General features: G+C 46.9%; 1 protein-coding gene across 6 annotated transcripts in view; it reads right to left on the bottom strand.

Moving 5' to 3' along the window:
• Nucleotides 1-25,238, bottom strand: part of LOC130367768 (potassium channel subfamily T member 2-like) — a 333,948-nt gene that overhangs the window by 8,367 nt on the left and 300,343 nt on the right. For 4 of the 6 annotated variants that reach the window (XM_056570514.1, XM_056570517.1, XM_056570516.1 and 1 more), the window contains 4 exons: nt 24,269-24,352; nt 15,723-15,851; nt 3,140-3,449; nt 1,742-1,826 (listed from right to left, as the gene is read on the bottom strand). In XM_056570514.1, coding sequence (XP_056426489.1) covers nt 1,742-1,826; nt 3,140-3,449; nt 15,723-15,851; nt 24,269-24,352 — 608 coding nt within the window. Of the gene's footprint in view, nt 1-1,737; nt 1,827-3,139; nt 3,450-15,722; nt 15,852-24,268; nt 24,353-25,238 lie in introns of those variants that run through there. The other 2 variants (XM_056570518.1, XM_056570519.1) reach the window with 1 other exon arrangement.

Below are 25,238 nucleotides of genomic sequence, written 5' to 3'. Positions count from 1 at the left end.
CGCTTTCACTGGCACTAGGGCAACAAGATCCGGCGAGGGAGTGAAGGGGAAGTGAGGTGATATAGGGAAGTGCACAGGTGTAAACACTAATTGGAACCACTGCACCAATCAGCGGTGCAGTGGCCCTTTAAATCGCAAAGACCCGGCGCGCGCGCGCCCTAGGGAGCGGGGCCGCGCGCGCCGGGACAGAACTGACGGGGAGCGAGTAAGGTACGGGAGCCGGGGTGCGCATCGCGAGCGGGCGCTACCCGCATCGCGAATCGCATCCCGGCCGGAGGTAGTAACGCAGCGCCCCGGGTCCGTGGAACCGACCGGGGCGCTGCAGTGAGGGAAGTGTAGCGAGCGCTCCGGGGAGGAGCGGGGACCCGGAGCGCTCGGCGTAACAGTGTTACTGATGGTAGCCTTTGTTACTTTGGTCACAACTCTCTGCAGGTCATTCACTAGGTCCCCCCTAGTTCTGGGATTTTTGCTCACCTTTGGATAGGGGATAAGATGTCTAGGCACGGAGTATCCCTTTAAATACCCTTTGAAGCAGTCACAGCAATCCAGCAATTTCTGTAACTCTCAATGAGACTTCTGCATTTGTCTCCAGGTATCTTGGCCAACTCCTTCACACCTGAGACAGCTGGAGCAGGATCTTATGAGGAGTGGGCCAAGATACCTGCAGTCTGAAGAAGACACCTTCACACCTGAGACAGCTGGAGCAGGATCTTATGAGGTGTCTTATCCAGACTGCAGGTATCTTGGCCCACTCCTCATACGATACTGCTCAAGCTGTCTCAGGTGTGAAGGTGTCTTCTCCAGACAGCTGGAGTAGTATCTGATGAGGAGTGGGCCAAGATACCTGCAGTCTGGAGAAGACACCTCATAAGATACTGCTCCAGCTGTCTCAGGTGTAAAGGTGTCTCCTCCAGACTGCAGGTATCTTGGCCCACTCCTTATAAGATCCTGCTCCAGCTTTCTCAGGTGTGAAGGTGTCTTCTCCAGACTGCAGGTATCTTGGCCCTCTCCTCATAAGATACTGCCCCAGCTGTCTCAGGTGTAAATGTGTCTTCTTTAGACTGCAGGTATCTTGGCCCACTCCTCATAAAATCCTGCTCCAGCTGTCTCAGGTGTGAAGGTGTCTTCTCCAGACTGCAGGTGTCTTGGCCCACTCCTCATAAGATCCTGCTCCAGCTGTCTCAGGTGTGAAGGTGTCTTCTCCAGACTGCAGGTATCTTGGCCCACTCCTCATAAGATCCTGCTCCAGCTGTCTCAGGTGTGAAGGTGTCTTCTCTAGACTGCAGGTGTCTTGGCCCACTCCTCATAAGATCCTGCCCCAGCTGTCTCAGGTGTGAAGGTGTCTTCTCCAGACTGCAGGTATCTTGGCCCTCTCCTCATAAGATACTGCCCCAGCTGTCTAAGCTGTGAAGATGTCTTCTTCAGACTGCTGGTATCTTGGCCCACTCCTCATAAGATACTGCTCCAGCTGTCTCAGGTGTAAAGGTGCCTTCTTCAGACTCCAGGTATCTTGGCTCTCTCATCATAGGATACTGCTCAAATAGGCATAAGGCTATTCTTTATATAAGATAGGGATAGGCATAAGGCTATCCTATATATAAGATAGGGCCAGGGACTATTCATAGTGTTTAGAATATTGGGCAGACTAGATGGGACACATGGTTCTTATCTGCCAAAACTTTCAATGTTTCTTCTAGTGATGTAACCTCAGAACCTCTTTAAATAAGAAAAATATACTTACACCACATCATTGATTTCCAACTTGGTGTCTGGAGAAGGATTTATAAGGATATATGATAAGGAGTTATCTGTGTCCATAATATCCACTGTAGAAATAGAAAAACAGAGACAAAGATAAGACACTGGTGGGAGGAGTATACTCCATATCACATAGCTCCTCCCTCCTGTCTATATCACCCTGTTGTGGGAGGAGCAGACCCCATATCACATAGCTCCTCCCTCCTGTCTATATCACCCTGTGGGGGGAGGAATAGACTCCATATCACATAGCTCCTCCCTCCTGTCTATATTACCCTGTGGTGGGAGGAGTAGACTCCATATCACTAGCTCCTGCCTCCTGTCTATATCACCCTGTTGTTGGAGGAGCAGACCCCATATCACATAGCTCCTCCCTCCTGTCTATATCACCCTGTGGTGGGAGGAGCAGACTCCATATCACATAGCTCCTCCCTCCTGTCTATATCCCCCTGTGGTGGGAGTAGCAGACCCCATATCACATAGCTCCTCCCTTCTGTCTATATCACCCTGTGGTGGGAGGAGCAGACTCCATGTCACATAGCTCCTCCCTCCTGTCTATATTACCCTGTGGTGGGAGGAGCAGACTCCTTGCCACATAGCTCCTCCCTCCTGTCTATATTACCCTGCGGTGGGAGTAGCAGACTCCATATCACATAGCTCCTCCCTCCTGTCTATATCACCCTGTGGTGGCAGGAGCAGATGCCATTTCACATAGCTCCTCCCTCCTGTCTATATCACCCTGTGGTAGGAGGAGCAGACTCCATATGACATAGCTCCTCCCTCCTGTCTATATCACCCTGTGGTGGGAGGAGCAGACTCCATGTCACATAGCTCCTCCCTCCTGTCTATATTACCCTGTGGTGGGAGGAGCAGACTCCTTGCCACATAGCTCCTCCCTCCTGTCTATATTACCCTGCGGTGGGAGGAGCAGACTCCATATCACATAGCTCCTCCCTCCTGTCTATATCACCCTGTGGTGGCAGGAGCATAGGCCATTTCACATAGCTCCTCCCCCCTGTCTATATCACCCTGTGGTAGGAGGAGCAGACTCCATATGACATAGCTCCTCCCTCCTGTCTATATCACCCTGTGGTCGGAGGAGCAGACTCCATGTCACATAGCTCTTCCCTCCTGTCTATATCACCCCGTGGTGGGAGGAGCAGACTCCAAATGACATAGCTCCTCCCTCCTGTCTATATCACCCTGTGGTGGGAGGAGCAGACTCCATATGACATAGCTCCTCCCTCCTGTCTATATCACCCTATGGTAGGAGAAGCAGACTCCACGTCACATAGTCCTCACCCGCTATGTCATCCTATCATAGGACAGACTTCACATAGCCCTATATTTTCATCACAAGTAGACAATTCAGGTCACATACTGTACTCTGCAGTGGAGAGACCCAGATGCTTCATTCTGGTCTTCACCAAAGCATTGAGTTCCTGCCGCTCAGACCGTCTGTATAGACTCATTCTCTGCTGGCTTATCCTTTCTGACGCAGATTTCCCAGGCTGCCTTGCCCCTTTACGAGACAGCCTCCGAGCCCACTGCATACTCTTCCTGCGCAGTAATGGATGCTCGGAGTGGTCGCTGGATGTAGAGTTGCGATGTGTGCCCCGGCTTTGGATGGTGTCTCCCCAACGGCTCTCTCTTGTGTCCTCATAATCTTCTACACTGATAGATACCTGCGACTAGAAGAACAAGAAAAAATCACAGACTGTCCATACACATGTGGTATCCCGGTACCGTATCCTATCCGGTACCTGCATGTGGGTCCCCTTAGCCAGAGTCCCTAGGACGTCGGGGTCCCCATTGTCTAGTCTAATCTAGATAGTTATTGAGCTAATAGTTTATTTAGGATGCATGTAAATATGATGATATCAATGTCTATAAATAGTTAATTACCTGTATGCAGCGTAGCAGGACCTGCGGGTCACGTGATCAGGAAAACTCTATGGTTTCTGCTTTAGGACCTTTGGAGGTCCCTGTGACGTATGCTACCCATTACTCCTTGTAACGGTGAGTGACAGTTACTGGGACCAATCCAAAACGGCCCTGCCCCTGCCCATATAAGGGAGTGGCGGCCATTGCTCTCTCTCTTTGCTCCTGCGCTCCTGACGAGGAAGGATCTATACAGCTATCTCCCGCAGTGAGTTAGGCCCGAGCCTTGTAGCAATGGCTGATCGATTCTAAATTGAGAGTGTAACAATCCCTAAGCACTCTGCATGATCACCGGACCTTATCTATCCCCTAAATCTGGACGGATCTGCAAATATTCCCTAAATTCAGAGACTGTATCTAAAAGTCAAGGTCCGCAACAACTGTCAGTCATTGCACTATATAGAGAATGTATTCCTGAGATTGTTATTGAGCATTGGATGTACCGCAAGCCTTTCAGTAAAGTTTGTTCAAGTTCAAGTTCAAGCACCTTGTGGACCTTCAGTCATTTTTATATATGCACCTATCGTTACTGGGAAGGGCGGCGATAGGCCGGAGAATTACCTCAGCATACTAGCCCTCAGCCTGGCGTCACGAACTATAGGGTTAACATTAACCCCTTATCTACCGAAACAACTCCCCAACTACCATATACCCCCCCAAGGGCTACCACAAAGCCTTTTTGGCGTCACGAACAGGATACGGGTGTGTGCCTACTACAGTCGCCACTAGTAAAAGTGTACTCCCCCCCCAGAAAAATTACTTTATGTACTGTGACTTATACTCCGGAGTAAAGGGTTGCGCACACGGTGCTGTGTGGAGGAAATGCGCATGTAAAGTAAGGGGAAGGCGAACAGTACAGCGGAGCTACAAGTTAGCGCGGGACATCGCGGCGCACGTGATCCTGAGACCCCGCCCACCTAAGCTCTCGGTGCCGCGGCGGCCATTTTGTTGGAGTCTAGTGCCAGAAACCAACAAAGGGAGACAGTTCAGCGCGGGAAAAGGTGCAGAGTGCGACAACGGGCTGGAAGCTGTGAGGAGCCGGAACAGTACGGGACTCAGAGACATCATATTGCCGAATTGAAGTCTTACATAGAGCCGCTTCAGCTGGCGATCAACGCACTCAAATTTCAATTAAAGGCTGTTGAGTTTCAGGTCACCGCTCTCAAATTTGAAATCTACGCTCTCAAGTTACAGATTAGAGAACAACTGTGTATTTCTTTGGGACCTAGAAATTCAAGATCTATTTAAAGGGCCAGCATACCAAATACAGAGATGTCAGAACCTGCAGCCCCACAGTCCCCATCTGAACAGCAAGGGGGCGATGCACCAGTGGCCCGTCCAACGGGGTCTCCACCACAAGCCAGAAAGGTGTTGCCGCCTCCACCAACACTTTGGACCTCACAAGGACGTGCTCTGCCTGTGATTCCAGCAAGACCTCCAGCACAGGCGGAGCAGGACCCAGCAAGTCCATCTTCAGTCTCTCCCTATGTGTTGGGAGCCCCTGTTGCTGCACCTGTCTTCTTGGGGAATCCTGTGCTTCCCACCTACAATGGTAACCCTTTTACATTAAGAGACTTTAAAGAAAAATTCTACAGCCTCTTTGGATTTTATGCACTCCCCCCTCATCAACAGGTACAGCTTTTTCTGGGACTGCTCCAGGGAACTGCCTTGGAAGAACTTCGCACCTGGCCAGCGGCTGATAAAGCTACAGTGGGACAGATTTTTGAAGGACTTTCTCAAGTGTTTGAATCTCATTCTCCCTCGGAGGTACGCCTCCGACTCTATGAACAGTGCCAGAAGCCAGGTGAGACTCTCCAAGCATATGCAGTGGCTTTGCAGAGTGCATTAGAGATGGTACAGAAGTTGGACGGCATCACGCCCGATCAGGGCAATCGAGTACTGATGGACCGTTTTATAGAAGGGACACTGAACAAATGGGATAAGGCCCAACTTAGGATGCTGGCCGTGCAAAATCCCAACATGGCTTTCCCAGCTTTTAAGAGACTCGCGGTTAAAGTAATGGAGTCGGGACCTCAGACAGAAGAAACTAGTGTCCCTGCTACCGAATCTCTGGGACCCGCACCCCAGCAGCCTGTCCCTTCTCAATCTGCCCCACCAACACCTTCTTCTAGCCCTTGGACAGCTGACTTACAAGACATTAAACAGGACATTGAACAGTTAGCGGTACGGCCAAATCCTTCTAGATCTGCAACACCACCACCTAAGAAGGCTGGCCCTCGCCCTGTTGGTCCACCTGTTACCCTTCCTGTGAGACCACCTGGGAATCAGAGACCCCTCTGTAGCTATTGTAACAAGAATGGACACTGGAAGAGCCAATGCTGGGCTTTAAACGGGCGTCCCCTGGGGTCGAGGACCGCACCCCAGGAGTAGAGGCTGAAGGTCCAGAATCAACTAATGACAAGAAGGGACTGTCTATGTATGTAGCTTCTTGTCCTTATGTGCAGGTGATGATTGAAGGTATCCGGTTACAAGCTCTGATAGATACGGGGTCTCAGGTGTCCACTATTCCGCAAGGGGTTTTCTATAAGTACTGGGGCCCGGAAAGGCTGTGTGACCCTCAGGAAGCGGAGTTTAGAGTAATTGCACGGAACGGGAAACCAGTACCCAGGCATGGTTACTGGGAGCCCACGGTGCAGGTGGGAAAACATGTGTTACGAAGGCAGGGTGTGATTGTCACCAATGTTAGGGATGAGGGGGCAGCTGATTTCATTTTAGGCATAAATATTATGAGGCACTGTTTTGATGATATTGTCTGTGCACTGCATGCATCTCTCCCTCACCTGTCACCCCCAGGCCGGCGAGCTGCCCAACATCACCTCAAAATCCTCCAAGCAGAACAGAAATTCGTGAATCATCAAGGAGAAATCTGTCGAGTAAGGATTCAAGATATCCGAGCCGTTAGTCTACAGCCACAGATGGAGACAGTTATTTGGTGCTGTGCCCGACCCGGGGTGAAAAATCAAGATTACCAAGCGCTCTTGGAACCCCTTCTACTGGAAGATTGTCCCTTGGTGCGAGCCGCTAGAAGCCTGGTAACCGTACGTAATGGGAAGGTTCCAGTGAGACTTATTAACCTCTCTCAAGTTGCAGTCCAATTACTCAAGTATACCCCAGTGGCTATTCTCCACCATTTAGACGTCAGAGATGTGGTCTCGAAGTCACAAGTGGTTCAACGAGGACCTGACCAGAATCCTGCGGAACCTTGGTGGAGTCAACTACATATAGGAGGCGAAGATACCCCCAAGGAACAGGTGGAAGGAGTCATCCAGGTGGCTAAGAAATATCAAGAAGCTTTCAGCAAGTTTTCCACAGACTCTGGCAGGACTACTATGATCAATCATAGGATTCTCACTGGAGACCATCCACCCATTAAAGAGAGACATCGCCCTGTGGCTCCTGGGATGTATCAGACCATAAAGAAAATGCTCGTGGAGATGAAAGAGGCCGATGTCATCCAGGAAAGCCAGAGTTCTTGGGCTGCACCTTTGGTCCTGGTTAAGAAAAAAGATGGAACTATCCGCTTTGGCGTGGATTACCGGAAGTTGAACAACATAACTCATAAGGATGCTTATCCTCTCTCTCGCTTTGAAGAATCCTTGACTGCGTTGGGGTCGGCCGCCTACTTTTCCACACTGGATCTGACGGGCGGCTACTGGCAGGTGCCAATGGCAGAAGAGGATAGAGAGAAGATTGCATTTATGACCCCTATGGGTCTCTTCGAGTTCAAAAGTATGCCCTTTGGACTGTGCAATGCACCAGCTACTTTCCAACGCCTAATGGAGGGATGCTTGGGGCATCTTAACTTCCAGAGTGTTCTGTTGTATGTAGATGACATGGACTCAAAGTTAAACCTTCCAAATGTCACTTGCTAAAGCCACAAGTGCACTATCTGGGACATGTCGTCAGTGCTCAAGGAGTTCAGCCTGATCCAGACAAAGTGAGTGCTGTGAAGGAGTGGCCTACACCCAGGACGGTGCGGGACGTCCAAAGTTTCCTGGGGTTTGCTGGATATTACCGGCGCTTCATCCCCCATTTTGCTCAAATTTCTGGACCTTTGACCGAATTACTGAGAGGGACTGCCCGGGATAATTATAATGGGAGGCTTCCCATACAGTGGGCCGAAGAACAAGAAGATGCCTTTCGAGCCCTGAAGTACCTCCTCACGGAACCCCCCATTTTGGCGTATCCTGACTACAGCCTGCCGTTCCGTTTATATACAGACGCTAGCTTTGAAGGTCTGGGGGCGGTCTTATCTCAAGTACAAGATGGCAAAGAAAGGGTGATTGCCTATGCCAGCCGGCATCTTCGAGGTGCTGAGAAGAATGATGCCAACTATAGCTCCTTCAAGCTTGAGCTCCTGGCCCTGGCCTGGGCCATTACTGAGAAGTTCAAAGACTATCTGGCTGCTACTCCCTTCACGGTCTACACTGATAACAACCCCTTGGCCCATTTGAACACTGCTAAGTTGGGAGCTCTTGAACAGCATTGGGCCTCTCGGTTGGCCAACTATGATTTCAACATTAAGTATCGCAGCGGGAAAACCAATGTTAATGCGGATGTACTTTCTCGCATGGCCCTGGGCGAGGCACCCCCTGCTGAAGATGTATGGGAAGATGTGGAAATGCCTCCCTTCTACTGAAGGTTTGTGAGTCAGAATGCTCTAACTGCCCAGGCGGGTGACGGACCTGAATCTCCCAAGATCCCTGAAGATCTGTCCACCTGGAAGACACTTCAGGATGAAAGCCAGGTTATAGGGGACCTCCTAGACTACTGCCTCCACAAGAAAGTGCCCACTCGGGTGCGCAAGGCCCATGGGGACTTCGAATTGAAGCAGTTGTGGTGGCAGAGGAATCGCCTGTTCCTGCACAAGGGGCTGGTTTACCAAAATTCCCTGGACCCAGTTTCCAGAGACCGCATACACCAGATTGTGGTTCCCAGAAGAGATGCAGCCATGGTCCTGAATCATGATCAATCCGGACACTTCGGGGTCCATAAGACAGAGATCACCGTCAGAAGGAGATTTTACTGGATTGGGATGCGGGGAGACATCGAGAAATGGTGTGCTGAGTGCTACGTGTGCAATGTGATAAAGAACCCCCGGAGGGACGCAAGAGCCCCTTTGCATCCCATCTTTACAGAAAGGCCGAATCAAATTGTTGCCCTGGACCATGTAAAGCTGACCCCCACTCGATCTGGCTATTGTCATGCTCTAACTATGGTGGATCATTATTCTAAGTGGGTGGTCGTGGTCCCTGTCAAGGATCTTACCGCCAAGACTGCTGCTCAGCTCTTTTATCGACATTGGATCCAACCTCTGGGGTGTTCCGAATCGGTCCTGATAGATCGGGGAACCTCCTTTGAAGCCCAGTTGTTCCAGGAACTTTGCCGGTTGCATGATTGCAAGAAGCTCCGAACAACGGCCTACCATCCCCAAGGGAATGGGCTCTGCGAGAGGATCAATAAAGTGTTCATCCAGATGCTCAGAGCTGCCTCTGTCTCAAGGCACGAAGAGAGGCCTCAGCTGTTGCCTGAACTCCTAGAAATCTACAACAACACTGTTCACTGCTCTACGGGGTATACGCCCTTTTTCTTGATGATGGGCCAACACGGACAATTGCCAAAGGATCGAACCTTCGGGCTACAGGCACCTTTCAACAATTCTCCTTAAGCTTCCCAAGGTTGGGTGTCAGAGCATCGACGAAGAATTGGAGGAAGCCAAGGACATTGTTGAGAAAAAAATGGGTGAAGTTCATGAACGCCAGCAGAAAGATTATAATCTACATGCTTCGGCTCAGCTCTTGCAGCTTGGAGATAATGTGTGGCTCAGAAAATCTCCTAGAACCCATAAATTGGACTCCTTGTGGGAAACGGAGCCATACACTATTACTGCGGTTCCTTATCCTGAAACGGATGTGTACAAGATACAAAAAGACGGGTTCGAGCCACAGGGGGTTCACCGGAATAGGATAAAAGTGTGCCTGAAAGAAGATATGCTTGGCCCATCTGCTCCTACTCCTCCTGATCCTCCTGCAACTTCTACTCCACCTCCACCAAGGCCAATGAGAGAATATGTGCCGGGAGAAGGAATTCATCTCACTATGGACGTTCCTTTGTTCCCATCTCAGCAGCGTACCATGTATTGGGGTATACCGTTCCCAGCTCCATCCAGCCAGCCGCCACTGGTTGCACCACCCAGTTAGTTGCCAGTAGCTGTTGCTCCCTGTCAACCACCATTGATTGCTACACCCAACATCAGTCCTGCTCCAGTGACTGCTCCAGATATTGATGCCACTACTCCACCTGTCTTAAAAGAACCCCTCAGTTCAACCGAAGATGTTGCTGCTGTTTCCAGCCCTCTAGCTGGTCCCTCGGGGACTGAAGTTCTTGAAGAATCCTTAAGTGAAGGAACTCCTGATGACTCGGAGGTGGTGTTGCGGCGGTCTCAAAGGACTACACAGGGCAAACTACCCATAAGGTACCAGGACTCACATTTAGTACCAGCACACATAGTACCTTTGATAACCCTTACTAACTTAGATGTACTACCTCAAGTTTCTCTAGTACATACACCAAAGTAAATATCTCACTTAAGAAAACACTTAGGAATTGTAGCATATTGATATCCAATTCCTGCCACTGTTAGGTACACTTCTTCTTCTCTTTCATTGCGTGTGTGACATGCTCTGCCTGGCCAGTAGGTGCTCTTGCTAATACAGAATTAAACGCGCAATTCTAAGAATAACCTAGTTAGGTTGTTTTGAAAGTGCTCTAGGGGTAAGTAGCGTGTAGCCGATAGACCCTAGCAGCCACCCTTACTGTGACCTAGCTTCCGGCTAGCCAGTATAACCTTATGTGTACTTACAGGTAACTTATTGTTGGCAAAGAAATAAAATGTGTGAGATAATAAAATTGTCTAGTCAGCTTGATGCTAAAGGTATATAGAGCTGAACTAATGTCTAGATAGTCTCATGTATAGAGAGTTATACTAATGTTCAGTTTAGCCTCCAAGAATGTGTAGGGAGCTACTAAAATGTCTTAGGAGCTAGAAACTACATGTCAGATAGCTGCCTAATTGTCTAGTAAGCTTGGAATGTATAGTAAGCTTAATGAAAATGTCTAAGAAGCTAGAAACTAAAGGATAGATAGCTTCGTTAATGTCTAGATAGCATTTATGTCTAGATAGCACCAATGTCTAGATAGATTCCTGTTGTCTAGTCCAGATACTAGTAAGAGTATCAGAGAATGTAAATGTGTTCAATGTTTACTTAGGATGTATAGCAAATTTATAAATCTTCCTGTCCTAGTCCTAGTCCCTCTGTCTTAGGGGACAGGCGTCGAGGTCGACTTATCTTAACCCCTTAAGGACGCAGGACGTAAATGTACATCCTGGTGCAGTGGTACTTAACGCACCATGACGTACATTTACGTCCTGTGCATAACCGCGGGCATCGGAGCGATGCCCGTGTCATGCGCGGCTGATCCCGGCTGCTTATAGCAGCAAGGGACCCGCCGGCAATGGCCGACGCTCGCGATCTCGCGGGCGTCCGCCATTAACCCCTCAGGTGTCGGGATCAATACAGATCTCAGCATCTGCGGCAGTGCGCGATTTAAATGAACGATCGGATCGCCCGCAGCGCTGCTGCGGGGATCCGATCATTCAGAACGCCGCACGGAGGTCCCCTCAACTTCCTGCTTCCAGCTCCCAGCGTCTTCTGCTCTGGTCTGAGATCGAGCAGACCAGAACAGAAGATCGCCGATAACACTGATCTGTTCTATGTCCTATACATAGAACAGATCAGTATTAGCAATCATGGTATTGCTATGAATAGTCCCCTATGGGGACTATTCAAGTGTAAAAAAATGTTTAAAAAAATTTAAAAGTAAAAAAAAAGTGAAAAATCCCCTCCCCCAATAAAAAAGTAAAACGTCCGTTTTTTCCTATTTTACCCCCAAAAAGCGTAAAAAATAAATTTTATAGACATATTTGGCATCGCCGCGTGCGTAAATGTCCGAAAAATGTTAATGATCCTGTACGGTGAACGGCGTGAACGTTAAAAAAAAAAAAGTCCAAAATTGCTACTTTTATAATGCATTTTATTAAAAAAATAATTATGAAAAATTTATTAAAAGTTTTTTATATGCAAATGTGGTATAAAAAAAAAAGTACAGATCATGGCGCAAAAAATGAGCCCTCACACCGCCGCTTATACAGAAAAATAAAAAAGTTATAGGTCATCAAAATAAAGGGATTATAAACATACTAATTTGGTTAAAAAGTTTGTGATTTTTTTTAAGCACAACAATAATATAAAAGTATGTAATAATGGGTATCATTTTAATCGTATTGACCCTCAGAATAAAGAACACACATCATTTTTACCATAAATTGTATGGCGTGAAAACGAAACCTTCCAAAATTAGCAAAATTGCGTTTTTCTTTTTAATTTCCCCACAAAAATAGTGTTTTTTGGTTGCGCCATACATTTTATGATATAATGAGTGATGTCATTACAAAGGACAACTGGTCGCGCAAAAAACTAGTCTGTGGATGAAAATATAAAAGAGTTATGATTTTTAGAAGGCGAGGAGGAAAAAATGAAAACGTAAAAATGTAATTGTCTGAGTCCTTAAGGCCAAAATGGGCTGAGTCCTTAAGGGGTTAAGTAAGGGGGTTTGTGGTGTCCCGGTACCGTATCCTATCCGGTACCTGCGTGTGGGTACCCTTAGCCAGAGTCCCTAGGGCGTCGGGGTCCCCATTGTCTAGTTCACCCCTGGTCACCTCTCATCTAAATAGTTATTGAGCTAATAGTTTATTTAGGATGCATGTAAATATGATGATATCAATGTCTATAAATAGTTAATTACCTGTATGCAGCGTAGCAGGACCTGCGGGTCACGTGATCAGGAAAACTCTATGGTTTCTGCTTTAGGACCTTTGGAGGTCCCTGTGACGTATGCTACCCATCACTCCTTGTAACGGTGAGTGACAGTTACTGGGACCAATCCAAAACGGCCCTGCCCATATAAGGAAGTGGCTGCCATTGCTCTCTCTCTTTGCTCCTGTCGAGGAAGGATCTATACAGCTATCTACCGCAGTGAGTTAGGCCCGAGCATTGCGGCCACGGCTGATCGATTCTAAATTGAGAGTTTAACAATCCCTAAGCACTCTGCATGATCACCGGACCTTATCTATCCCCTAAATCCGGACGGATCTGCAAATATTCCCTAAATTCAGAGATGTATCTAAAAGTCAAGGTCCGCAACAACTGTCAGTCATTGCACTATATAGAGACTGTATTCCTGAGACTGTTATTGTGCATTGGATGTACCGCAAGCCTTTCAGTAAAGTTTGTTCAAGTTCAAGCACCTTGTGAACCTTCAGTCATTTTTATATATGCACCTATCGTTACTGGGAAGGGTGGCGATAGGCCGGAGAATTACCTCAGCATACTAGCCCTCAGCGTGGCGTCACAAACTATAGGGTTAACATTAACATCTCATCTACCGAAAAAAACTCCCCAACTACCACACACATTATATAGCTGACTGATGACAGCTATCTCTCCTGATTTCCCCCCATACACATGTACACTTGTCTCGACTGAACATGCATGTGTTCTGAATGAGAGAATGTTGGCACTGAGCTCACCTGGTGGCAGTGTATCTCATTTCAAAATGAATCACACCACCAGATCCTATACACTATACAGCAGTATACCAGAACTGTGTGCTACTGTATGGAACAATTTATCTAAGCACTGGGAGGGAGGGAAAAGGGAGGGGGAGGGTTTTTTTTTTTTTTTTGCTTTGTGATAATGATGTAAGCATTAATGGACTTTGTATGTATTACATTTATAATAAAAAAAAAAAAAGCACTGCATAGCACTATTGATTTGAGCACTGTATGGTCCTATTTATCTGAGCACTGGGTGGCACAGTTTATCTAAGCACTGCATGGCACTATTTATCTGAGCACTGTGTGGCACTATTTATCTGAACACTGTGTGGCACTATTTATCTGAGCACTGTGGGGCACTATTTATCTGAGGACTGTGTGGCACTATTTATCAGAGCACTGTGTGGCACTATTTATCTGAACACTGTGTGGCACTTTTTATCTGAGCACTGTGGGGCACTATTTATCTGAGGACTGTGTGGCACTATTTATCAGAGCACTGTGTGGCACTATTTATCTGAACACTGTGTGGCACTTTTTATCTGAGCACTGTGGGGCACTATTTATCAGAGCACTGTGTGGCACTATTTATCTGAACACTGTGTGGCACTTTTTATCTGAGCACTGTGGGGCACTATTTATCTGAGGACTGTGTGGCACTATTTATCAGAGCACTGTGTGGCACTATTTATCTGAGCACTGTGTGGCACTTTTTATCTTGGCACAGCGAGCCATTATTTATCTGGGCACTGTAGGGGTACTATTTGTCTGAGTACTGTATGGCATTATTTGTCCGAACACTGTACAGCACTATTTATCTGACCACTCTGTGGCACTATTTATCTTAGCACTGTATGGCACTACTAGTAATTAAAGGAATTAAAGTAGTGCAAAATAACTTATCCCCTATCCGAAGGATAGTACGGGGTCCCGGAAGTCCACATGAAGGGAGTGGTCCGTCCCCGCATGACGTGGCAGCTGACACCCCCCCTCCATGTATCTATGGGATACGAGGAGGGGTGGTATGCGTACAGGGGGGAGGGGGCGTGCCAGCCCCCCCATCATGCTGGATACGGACACGCCCCCTTCCTGGGGCCCCGTACAGGAGAGCTTGTGTTGATAATACTCGTGAACGATTCTTAAGAATCTGGCGCCCGTGGGACGAACTTGATGAAGAGACCAATGCCCTATAGAGGTGATGGTTGATGAGGTTCATGCAGGTACCACTTGTTATTAGTTTTCTTTTTCTTTTCATTTTTCCTTCTACATTCCGTACTCTTCATTCCTTTTTTATTCTCCTCTCTTATCCCCACTTACTCTTGAAATCACAAGGACACTTGGACTGAACTGGATGATTATAACTTCTCTACCTCCTATGTACAATCTACTCCCATATAGAAGGACATTTCTAGTCCCTGGTTTGTCAGTTTGTTATGCAGTACATGTAATTATTAAGGGGCTTCCTTCCGCCCTAGTTAATTACGCTAATACTTGAATTGGTCTAACTTTATTAAGACTAGTTACGGACACATAATTTACAATTCTAAGTTCCTTCTAGTACAACTAATTCCAAATAGGTTGAGACATGTATCGGGATTATTGTTTTGCTTTTGTATGCCTTATTTCATTTGGTGTTATAATTAATTTTCTCATTTTCCCTATTATTGTGCATTGATGTGAAAATGTGAATGTTATTTTATAAAAATTTTTTGAAAAATAAATAAACAGTTATATATATATAAAAAAAAAAAGAAGGGTTCTCCAAACTGTCATGCCCTGCCAGCTGTATGATATCTAGGACCACTCACAACCATTAGCATGGAGATGGTCTCTGGACTGCCGTAGCCCCTTCTTTGTTCATCCAGGCACGAAAACATACATTTAAGTATGGCTGCTCACTTAAAGGCGACGCCAATGGTCAGCGCCCTATTGCTACTTATATTTTCATCCATTTAAAAGCAAAGAGTAAGCCCGCATTCACACCACGTTTTGTACATACGGGTGCCGGATCCGGCGGGGGGAGAGGCAAACCGGGCGCTCCCGTACCCCAGCCGGATCAGCCCATGACTGCATTTACTTTAATGATCCTACCGGAGTCAACTACGTAGTATACTAAGGTTTTAGGTCCGGTCCAAAACCGCATACGGATCAAAACTGAGCCGACCGGAGTCACCGTTTGACTCCGGTCGGATCATTAATGTAAAGGGAGTCACGGGCTGATCCGGCTGGGGTACGGGTGCGCCCAGTTTGCCCCTCCCCCCCGCCGGATCCGGCACCCGTATGTACAAAACGTGGTGTGAATGCAGCCTAACAAAGCACAGTGTACCTCTGAAGCCGACAACACATGCGTCTCAGTCCGGAAGATTCCGATAGGTATGTCCCCAGTGGTGGAGCACAACTTCTGGTACAGCCGCCCATAGCATCGGATCCAAAGGTCTTCTTCTGTAACTCGCAGCTGCAGAGGAAAGAGTAAATTTCACGCCAGTTCTCAGTTTCAACACAAGGAGGCACAATGACACAAAATCGAAAAAGAACGAAAAATAAACATCCCTTAAGGAAATTCATACAGATCAAAATTGATTATTAATGATAGGACAGACTGGGGCTGATCTCCTACATTAGTCATTGATCTTCTGGGATGTAGAAGAACTACATGTATGTGTACAGCTATATGTGTGTGTATATATATATATATATATATATATACAGTGACCCCCCGACCTACGATGGTCCCGACATACGATCATTTTTAACATGCGATGGCCTCTCAGAGGCAGCATCAACATACAGTGCTTTTGTATGTCGGAGCCATCGCATAAATGGCTATTCGGCAGCGCAGACTGCTTCAGCTGCCACTGGATAGCTGTTTACGGTGCCCCATGTGGTCCGCTGACGATCACTTACCTGTCCTCGGGGCTCCGGCGTGTCCTCTTCTGGATCCCCTGCATCGTCGGCGCTCTCCATCGTCGTCATCACGTCGCTGAGCACGCCGTCCCGTCATGGCGGTGACGGAGAGCAAGGATGACGGGGAAGCAGAGGCCTTGCCGGAGCGTCGGCGACAGCGATGGAAGGTGAAATCCAGGGCAGCGGTGACAGTCCAGAGCGGCGGGGACACGTGAGTATAACCTCCAATACCATTGGTCTTCAACCTGCGGACCTCCAGATGTTGCAAAACTACAACTCCCAGCGTGCCCGGACAGCCGTTGGCTGTCCGGGCATGCTGGGGGTTGTAGTTTTGCAACATCTGGAGGTCCGCAGGTTGTAGATCACTGTCCTATACTTTACATTGCACGGATCCCTCAACATACGATGGTTTCAACAAACGATGGTCCATTTGGAACGGATTACCATCGTATGTTGAGGGACCACTGTATATATATATATATATATATATATATATATATATATATATATATAGACAGGGACGTGCACAGATATTATTGGGGGCAGGGGCTGAATTTAAAAAAAGAGCACTTCTTATAATTATTTATATAAATGCCCACATACAGTAATAATGCCAGACTGCCCAGGGTACTTATAGGAAAAACATGAAAATTGCAGGGGTTCAAGCCCCCTTTCCATTCAACCTGTGCACGTCCCTGTATATAGATAGCATGGCTACACGGATGATTGCACGAAAGACGGGTTCTCATAAAATTTTTGACTCTTCATTGTGTAAAGTTCATTTGAATATCTGAGTTGCGCCTGACTATTAGGATTCTGGTCGTGATCGCTCGGGGGGATTCAGTAGAACACGATTTGCCCAAAGCATCGATTATGGTGATGGGTTATATGAATCATGAAAGATACAAGAAGGACTCCGCTTCGGATCATCAGGCAGCTTCTCCTCCCGCCCTATGGTTTATCTTTTATGTAATATCAGTGGGGCCCCGGGCAGAAGTCAAGCAGGGGCCCTATAATCCAAACTGATACATTTGGAAAAGAGCAATCCATAGTCAATCCACAAGTACTTGAACCGTTCTCTGTCATGATTCATGAGAAATATTCATGAGATGCAGCTTTCCTAGGCTTCTGAAATGCAAATCTACCCAGTGAGGCCCCCAACTATAATTCGGAAAGACATGGCTGTCACAGTATGCAGGGAGTGAAGTGCAGTCAGAAGACAGCAACGTCTGCTCCCCTCCCTACACAGATCCCAGAGTCGGGGTGACACAAGAATGGCTACACATGATGTCACCCAGAAGGATATTTGCTGGTAATAATTTATTCAAAAAGTCTTAAGACCCTTTCACTTTTTTACCTTTTGTTATATTGTTCCTTGTCCTGATATATAAAAATAAAGGGGTTCTCCACCATAAGGTGATTTTAGTACGTACCTGGCAGGCAGTAATGGACATGCTTAGGAAGGATCTGCGCTTGTCCTGGGGCTAAATGGCTAAATGTTGTGAGATTACCATAACACTGTGGCTAGCTGTTTGTGAACTGTTTGACTTTTCTTTTTTTGACTACAAATCCCATAATTCCATTTTCTTCCCTCCCACACATCAGCCACCCCACCAATTGAAACATAAATGAGCTGCATCCATTCAAAAGACCTGTGGTTTTCAAACAGGGTGCCTACAGCTGTTGTATTAGTTGCAGATTGATCTCTCTCCCACCAAGTGATCCCTCCACCCATTGAAGCAGACAGGCTCCCTGTCATCAGCTGACTAGTGAGTCAGGTCTCGGCCGCATTGCAACCTGGGAAATATCTGAGACAACAGTCATTTTGTATGCTGGTAAAAATAAATATTGTGAGAAAACCGTCACACACAGGTGCAGACACTATATTATGAACTACACTAACTTTACAGCCCCTGTAGCATAGTCAAATAAAAAAAATCGTGGACTACCCCTTTAACCCCTTAAGGACCAGGCCATTTTACACCTTAGGACCAGAGCGTTTTTTGAACATCTGACCACTGTCACTTTAAGCATTAATAACTCTAAGACGCTTTTACTTATCATTCTGATTCCGAGATTGTTTTTTCGTGACATATTCTACTTTATGTTGTTGGTAAAATGTTGTCGATACTTGCATCGTTTCTTAGTGAAAAATTCCAAAATTTGATGAAAAAATTTAAAATTTTGCATTTTTCTAACTTTGAAGCTCTCTGCTTGTAAGGAAAATGGATATTCCAAATATTTTTTTTTTATTCACATAAACAATATGTCCACTTTATGTTTGCATCATAAAATTTACGAGTTTTCACTTTTGGAAGACACCAGAGGGCTTCAAAGTTCAGCAGCAATTTTCCAATTTTTCACAAAATTTCCCAAATCACAATTTTTCAGGGACCAGTTCAGGTTTGAAGTGGATTTGAAGGGTCTTCATTTTAGAAATACCCCATAAATGACCCCATTATAAAAACTGCACCCCCCAAAGTATTCAAAATGACATTCAGTCAGCATTTTAACCCTTTAGGTGTTTCACAGGAATAGCAGCAAAGTGAAGGAGAAAATTCACAATCTTCATTTTTTACACTTGCATGTTCTTGTAGACCCAATTTTTGAATTTTTACAAGGGGTAAAAGGAGAAAATGTATACTTATATTTGTAGCCCAATTTCTCTCGAGTAAGCACATACCTCATATGTCTATGTAAAGTGTTCGGCGGGCGCAGTAGAGGGCTCAGAAGCGAAGGAGCGACGAGGGGATTTTGGAGAGTACGTTTTTCTGAAATGGTTTTTGGGGGGCATGTTGCATTTAGGAAGCCCCTATGGTGCCAGAACAGGAAAAAATACCCACATGGCATACCATTTTGGAAACTAGACCCCTTGAGGAACGTAACAAGGAATAAAGTGAGCCTAAATACCCCACAGGTGTTTCACGACTTTTGCATATGTAAAAAAATTTAAAAAAAATTTCACTAAAATGTGTGTTTCCCCCCAAATTTCACATTTTTGCAAGGGTTAATAGCAGAAAATACCCCCCAAAATTTGTAACCCCATCTCTTCTGAGTATGGAGGTACCCCATAAGTTGACCTGAAGCGCACTATGGGCGAACTACAATGCTCAGAAGAGAAGGAGTCATATTTGGCTTTTTGAGAGCAAATTTTGCTCGGGGGGCATGTCGCATTTAGGAAGCCCCTATGGTGCCGGGACAACAAAAAATACCCACATGGCATACCATTTTGGAAACTAGACCCCTTGAGGAACGTAACAAGGAATAAAGTGAGCCTAAATACCCCACAGGTGTTTCACGACTTTTGCATATGTAAAAAAATTTAAAAAAAATTTCACTAAAATGTGTGTTTCCCCCCAAATTTCACATTTTTGCAAGGGTTAATAGCAGAAAATACCCCCCAAAATTTGTAACCCCATCTCTTCTGAGTATGGAGGTACCCCATAAGTTGACCTGAAGCGCACTATGGGCGAACTACAATGCTCAGAAGAGAAGGAGTCATATTTGGCTTTTTGAGAGCAAATTTTGCTCGGGGGGCATGTCGCATTTAGGAAGCCCCTATGGTGCCAGGACAGCAAAATAACCCCCACATGGCATACCATTTTGGAAACTAGACCCCTTGAGGAACGTAACAAGGGGTACAGTGAGCATTTACCCCCCACTGGTGTCTGTCAGATCTTTGGAACAGTGGGCTGTACAAAATGTTTCATTTGCACAGCCCACTGTTCCAAAGATCTGTCAGACACCAGTGGGGTGTAAATTCTCACTTCACCCCTCATTACATTCTGTGAGGGGTGTAGTTTCCGAAATGGGGTCACATGTGGGGTTTTGGTTTTTTTGCGTTTGTCAAAACCGCTGAAACAATCAGCCACCCCTGTGCAAATCACCTCAAATGTACATGGTGCACTCTCCCTTCTGGGCCTTGTTGTGCGCCCCCAGAGCACTTTGCGCCCACATATGGGGTATCTCCGTAGTCGGGAGAAATTGCATTACAAATTTTGGGGGGCGTTTTTCCCTTTTACCTCTTGTCAAAATGAAAAGTATGGGGCAACACCAGCATGTTAGTGTAAAAAAAATTTTTTTTTTTACACTAACATGCTGGTGTAGACCCCCAACTTCACCTTTTCATAAGGGGTGAAAGGAGAAAAAGCCCCCCAAAATTTGTTAGGCAATTTCTCCCGAGTACGGCGATACCCCATATGTGTCCCAAAACTGTTGCCTTGAAATACGACAGGGCTCCAAAGTGAGAGCGCCATATGCATTTGAGGCCTGAATTAGGGATTTGCATAGGGGTGGACATAGGGGTATTCTACGCCAGTGATTCCCAAACAGGGTGCCTCCAGCTGTTGCAAAACTCCCAGCATGCCTGGACAGTCAACGGCTGTCCGGCAATACTGGGAGTTGTTGTTTTGCAACAGCTGGAGGCTCCATTTTGGAAACAGTGGCGTACCAGACGCTTTCATTTTTAATGGGGAGGGGAGGGGGCTGTGTAGGGGTATGTGTATATGTAGTGTTTTTTACTTTTTATTTTATTTTGTGGTAGTGTAGTGTAGTGTAGTGTTTTTAGGGTACAGTCACACGGGCGGGGGGGTTACAGTGAGTTTGAGCTGCCGCGCAAAATTTGCTGCATCGCAAACTTGCAGCCTGATGCTCACTGTAAGCCCCCTGCCCATGTGAATGTACCCTGTACATTCACAGGGGGGGGGGGGGGGACCTCCAGCTGTTGCAAAACCACAACTCCCAGCATGCACAGTCCATCAGTGCATGCTGGTAGTTATAGTTTTGCAACAGCTGGAGGCACACGGGTTGGGAAACACTGAGTTAGGAAACAGACAATGTTTCCCAACCAGTGTGCCTCCAGATGTTGCAAAACCACAACTCCCAAACATTCTCCGGCATGCTGGGAGAAGTAGTTCGGCAACATCTTTAGAGCCAGATGTTGCCGAACTACAACTCCCAGCATGCTTGGAGTTGTAGTTTTGCAACATCTGGAGGACTACAGTTTGCAGACCACTAATAGAGTGGTTCCCAATCTGTGCCCTTCCAGATGTTGCAAAACTACAACTCCCAGTATGCCAAAACTGTCCAGGCATGCTGGGAGTTGTAGTTCTGCAACATCTGAAGGGCCAGATGTTACAGAACTACAACTCTCAGCATGCCTGGACAGTAAGGGCATGCTGAGGATGTGTAGTTTTGCAACATCTGGAAGGGCACAGTGGTCTCCAAACTGTGGACCTCCAGATGTTGCAAAACTGCAACTCCAAGCATGCCCAGACGCCAAGGGCTGTCTGGGCATGCTGGGAGTTGTAGTTTACAGGGTCCCATTACAGCAATGCATGTCGCTTTACGGCGACGTGCATTGCTGTAAAGGGCCCGACCGCGGCTGAAGATCAACTCACCTGTCGCCGCCGCCGCTGTCTTCATCGCCGGGATCCGGGTCTTCAGGGACGAGGTAAGTACCGGGGCCGGTCCCCAGCACTCCCCCCGTCCCCCGCCGCGTCCTCCGGTCTTCCTCCCGTCCTCTCCGGACTTCAAGGGGCCGGGCAGGACAGGAGGAAGTAACCGCCCCCCCTCCTGCGATTGGTCGGTTAACTAACCGACGGATCGCAGGGTATAGGAGGAGGTGGCCGGCTTGCCACCTCGCTCCTATACTCCAGCATGGTCCTGGCTGTCTGTGACAGCCGGGATCATGAAAATTACCGGGCGGTCGGGTCCCAGAGACCCGATCAGCCCGGTATCGCCGCAGATCGCAAGGGCGATTTCCCTTGCGATTTGCGGCGATCGCCGACATGGGGGGCCTACATGGCCCCCCTCGGCGTTTGCCCTGGATGCCTGCTGAAGGATTTCAGCAGGCATCCAGTTACGATCTCTGCTCGGCGAGCGGCAGAGACCGGAAAACGCCAGGACTTTGTGGAACGTCATTGGTCCTTAAAGCCCAGGGTGCCATGACGTTCCACAACGTCATTGGTCCTTAAGAGGTTAAAATCCAGTCTTTGTCCCCCTCCCGTCTTTCTGCCCTCAATATCCCATAATGAGAATGTGACCACAGAATGTTAAAAAAAAAATTCAAATTACTAAAAAGGGAAAAACTACATTTGGACATAAGTATTCAGACCCTTTGCTGTAACACTTGATATTTATCTCTGGCTCCTCCCACTTCTCCTGATCATCTCTGAGATGTTTCTCCATCTTGGTTGGAGTCACCTGGGGGTAAATTCAGATGATTGGACAGGATTTGGGAAGACACAGCCCTGTCTATACAAGGTCTCACAGCGTACAATGTATATCAGAGCAAAAACCAAGACATGAGGCGGAAAGAACTGCCTGTATAGCTCCGAGACAGGATTGTATGGAGGCACAGATATGGAGAAAGTGACACAAAACATTTCTGCTGCACTGGAAGTTCCCAAGAGCACAGAGGCCTCCATAATTCTTACATGGGAGAAGTTTGGGACAACCAGGACCCTTCCTTAGAGCTGCCACCCCAACAAACTAAGTAATTGGGGAGAAGGGCCTTTATAAGAGAGATGACCAAGAACCCAATGGTCCCTCTGGCTGAGCTCCAAAGATCCTGTGTGCAGATGGGAGAAACATCAAGAAGGTTAACATCACTGCAACCTCCACAATCTGGGCTTTATGGCAGAAAGAAGCCTCTCCTCAGTAAAACACACATGAAAGCCGCCTGCACTTTTGCAGAAAAGCATCTAAAGGACTCAGACAGTGAGAAACAAGATTCTCTGGTCTGATGAAACCAAAATTTAAGTTTTTGGCCTCAATTCTAAGTGTCATGTCTGGAGGAAACCAGGCACTGCCCATCACCTGCCCAATACCATCCCTACAGTGATCATGGTGGGGGCAGCATCATGTCTGGGGGAAACCAGGCACTGCCCATCACCTGCCCAATACCATCCCTACAGTGATCATGGTGGGGGCAGCATCATGTCTGGGGGAAACAAGGTACTGCCCATCACCTGCCCAATACCATCCCTACAGTGATCATGGTGGGGACATTATCATGTCTGGAGGAAACAAGGTACTGCCCATCACCTGCCCAATACCATCTCTACAGTGAAGTGTGGTGGGGGCAGCATCATGTCTAGGGGAGACCAGGTACTGCCCATCACCTGCCCAATACCATTCCTACAGTGATCATGGTGGGGGCATCATCATGTCTGGAGGAAATCAGGCACTGCCCATCACCTGCCAAATACCATCCCTACAGTGATCATGGTGGGGGCAGCATCAAGTCTGGAGGAAACCAGGCACTGTCCATCACCTGCCCAATACCATCTCTACAGTGAAGCATGGTGGGGGCAGCATCATGTCTGGAGGAAACCAGGCACTGCCCATCACCTGCCCAATACCATCCCTACAGTGAAGCATGGTGGGGGCAGTATCATGCTGTGTGGGTGGGATAGACTGGGACAAAGGTTCACAAGACAATGCCCCTAAGCACACGGCCAAGACAACACAGGAGAGGTTTAGGGACAACTCTGTGAATGTCCTTGTGTGACCCAGCCAGAGCCCGAACCTAATGGAACATCTCTGGAGAGACCTGGAAATGGCTTCTACTGACGGTCCCATCCAACCTGACAGAACCCGAGAGGATCTGCAGAGAAGAATTGAGGAAAATCCCCAAATCCAGGTGTGTAAACCTTGTGGCCTCATCCCCAAGAAGACTGGAGGCTGAAATCACTGCCACAGGGGCTACAATTACTGTAAGTCCTGAGTATGAATACTTTTGTCTATGTCAAATATACGTTTTTTTCTCGTTAACATATTAGCAAAAAGTATGAAGCATTAAGGGCAGGTTGATGGGGAAAACTTGAATTTGTTGATTTTAGCACAAGGTGCTACATAAGAAAATGTGAAAAAAGTGAAAGAGTCTAAAGACTTTCTGAATTTTATAAATAAAAATATTCATGGACTGAGCTACAATACTGAAAAAGAGAGGACAGGAGAACTTACAGCACACAGGAATCCGGAGCCAGGCATGGAATCCAGACCCAGTAAGAGGCGCGTGATGGAGATCATGTAATCCTTCACAAAAGACTGCAACACCAAGGAGAAAGAAGAGCAATACAGTCATCAATACAGGGGGTTAACCTACAGACAGGGATATATGGAGATATAGGAAAGGTTATATGGAGTAATAGGAGGAGATATAGGAGAGGTTATATGGAGTAATAGGAGGAGATATAGGGGGTTATATGGAGTAATAGGAGGAGATATAGGGAGGTTATATGGAGTTATAGGAGGAGATATAGGAGAGGTTATATGGAGTAATAACAGGAGATATAGGGTGGTTATATGGAGTAATAGGAGGAGATATAGGGGGGTTATATGGAGTAATAGGAGGAGATATAGGAGAGGTTATATGGAGTAATAGGAGGAGATATAGGGAGGTTATATGGAGTAATAGGAGGAGATATAGGGAGGTTATATGGAGTTATAGGAGGAGATATAGGGAGGTTATATGGAGTAATAACAGGAGATATAGGGTGGTTATATGGAGTAATAGGAGGAGATATAGGGGGGTTATATGGAGTAATAGGAGGAGATATAGGAGAGGTTATATGGAGTAATAGGAGGAGATATAGGGAGGTTAAATGGAGTAATAGGAGGAGATATAGGAGAGGTTATATGGAGTAATAGGAGGAGATATAGGGAGGTTATATGGAGTAATAGGAGGAGATATAGGGAGGTTATATGGAGTAATAGGAGGAGATATAGGAGAGGTTATATGGAGTAATAGGAGGAAATATAGGGAGGTTATATGGAGTAATAGGAGGAGATATAGGGAGGTTATATGGAGTAATAGGAGGAGATATAGGAGAGGTTATATGGAGTAATAGGAGGAGATATAGGGAGGTTATATGGAGTAATAGGAGGAGATATAGGGAGGTTATATGGAGTAATAGGAGGAGATATAGGGAGG

Source organism: Hyla sarda, chromosome 4 (genome assembly GCF_029499605.1).
Source record: "Hyla sarda isolate aHylSar1 chromosome 4, aHylSar1.hap1, whole genome shotgun sequence".
Classification (NCBI taxonomy): Eukaryota; Metazoa; Chordata; class Amphibia; order Anura; family Hylidae; genus Hyla; species Hyla sarda.
The sequence above is the reverse complement of the archived record's forward strand: the minus strand, read 5'-3'. Positions and strand labels throughout refer to the sequence as shown.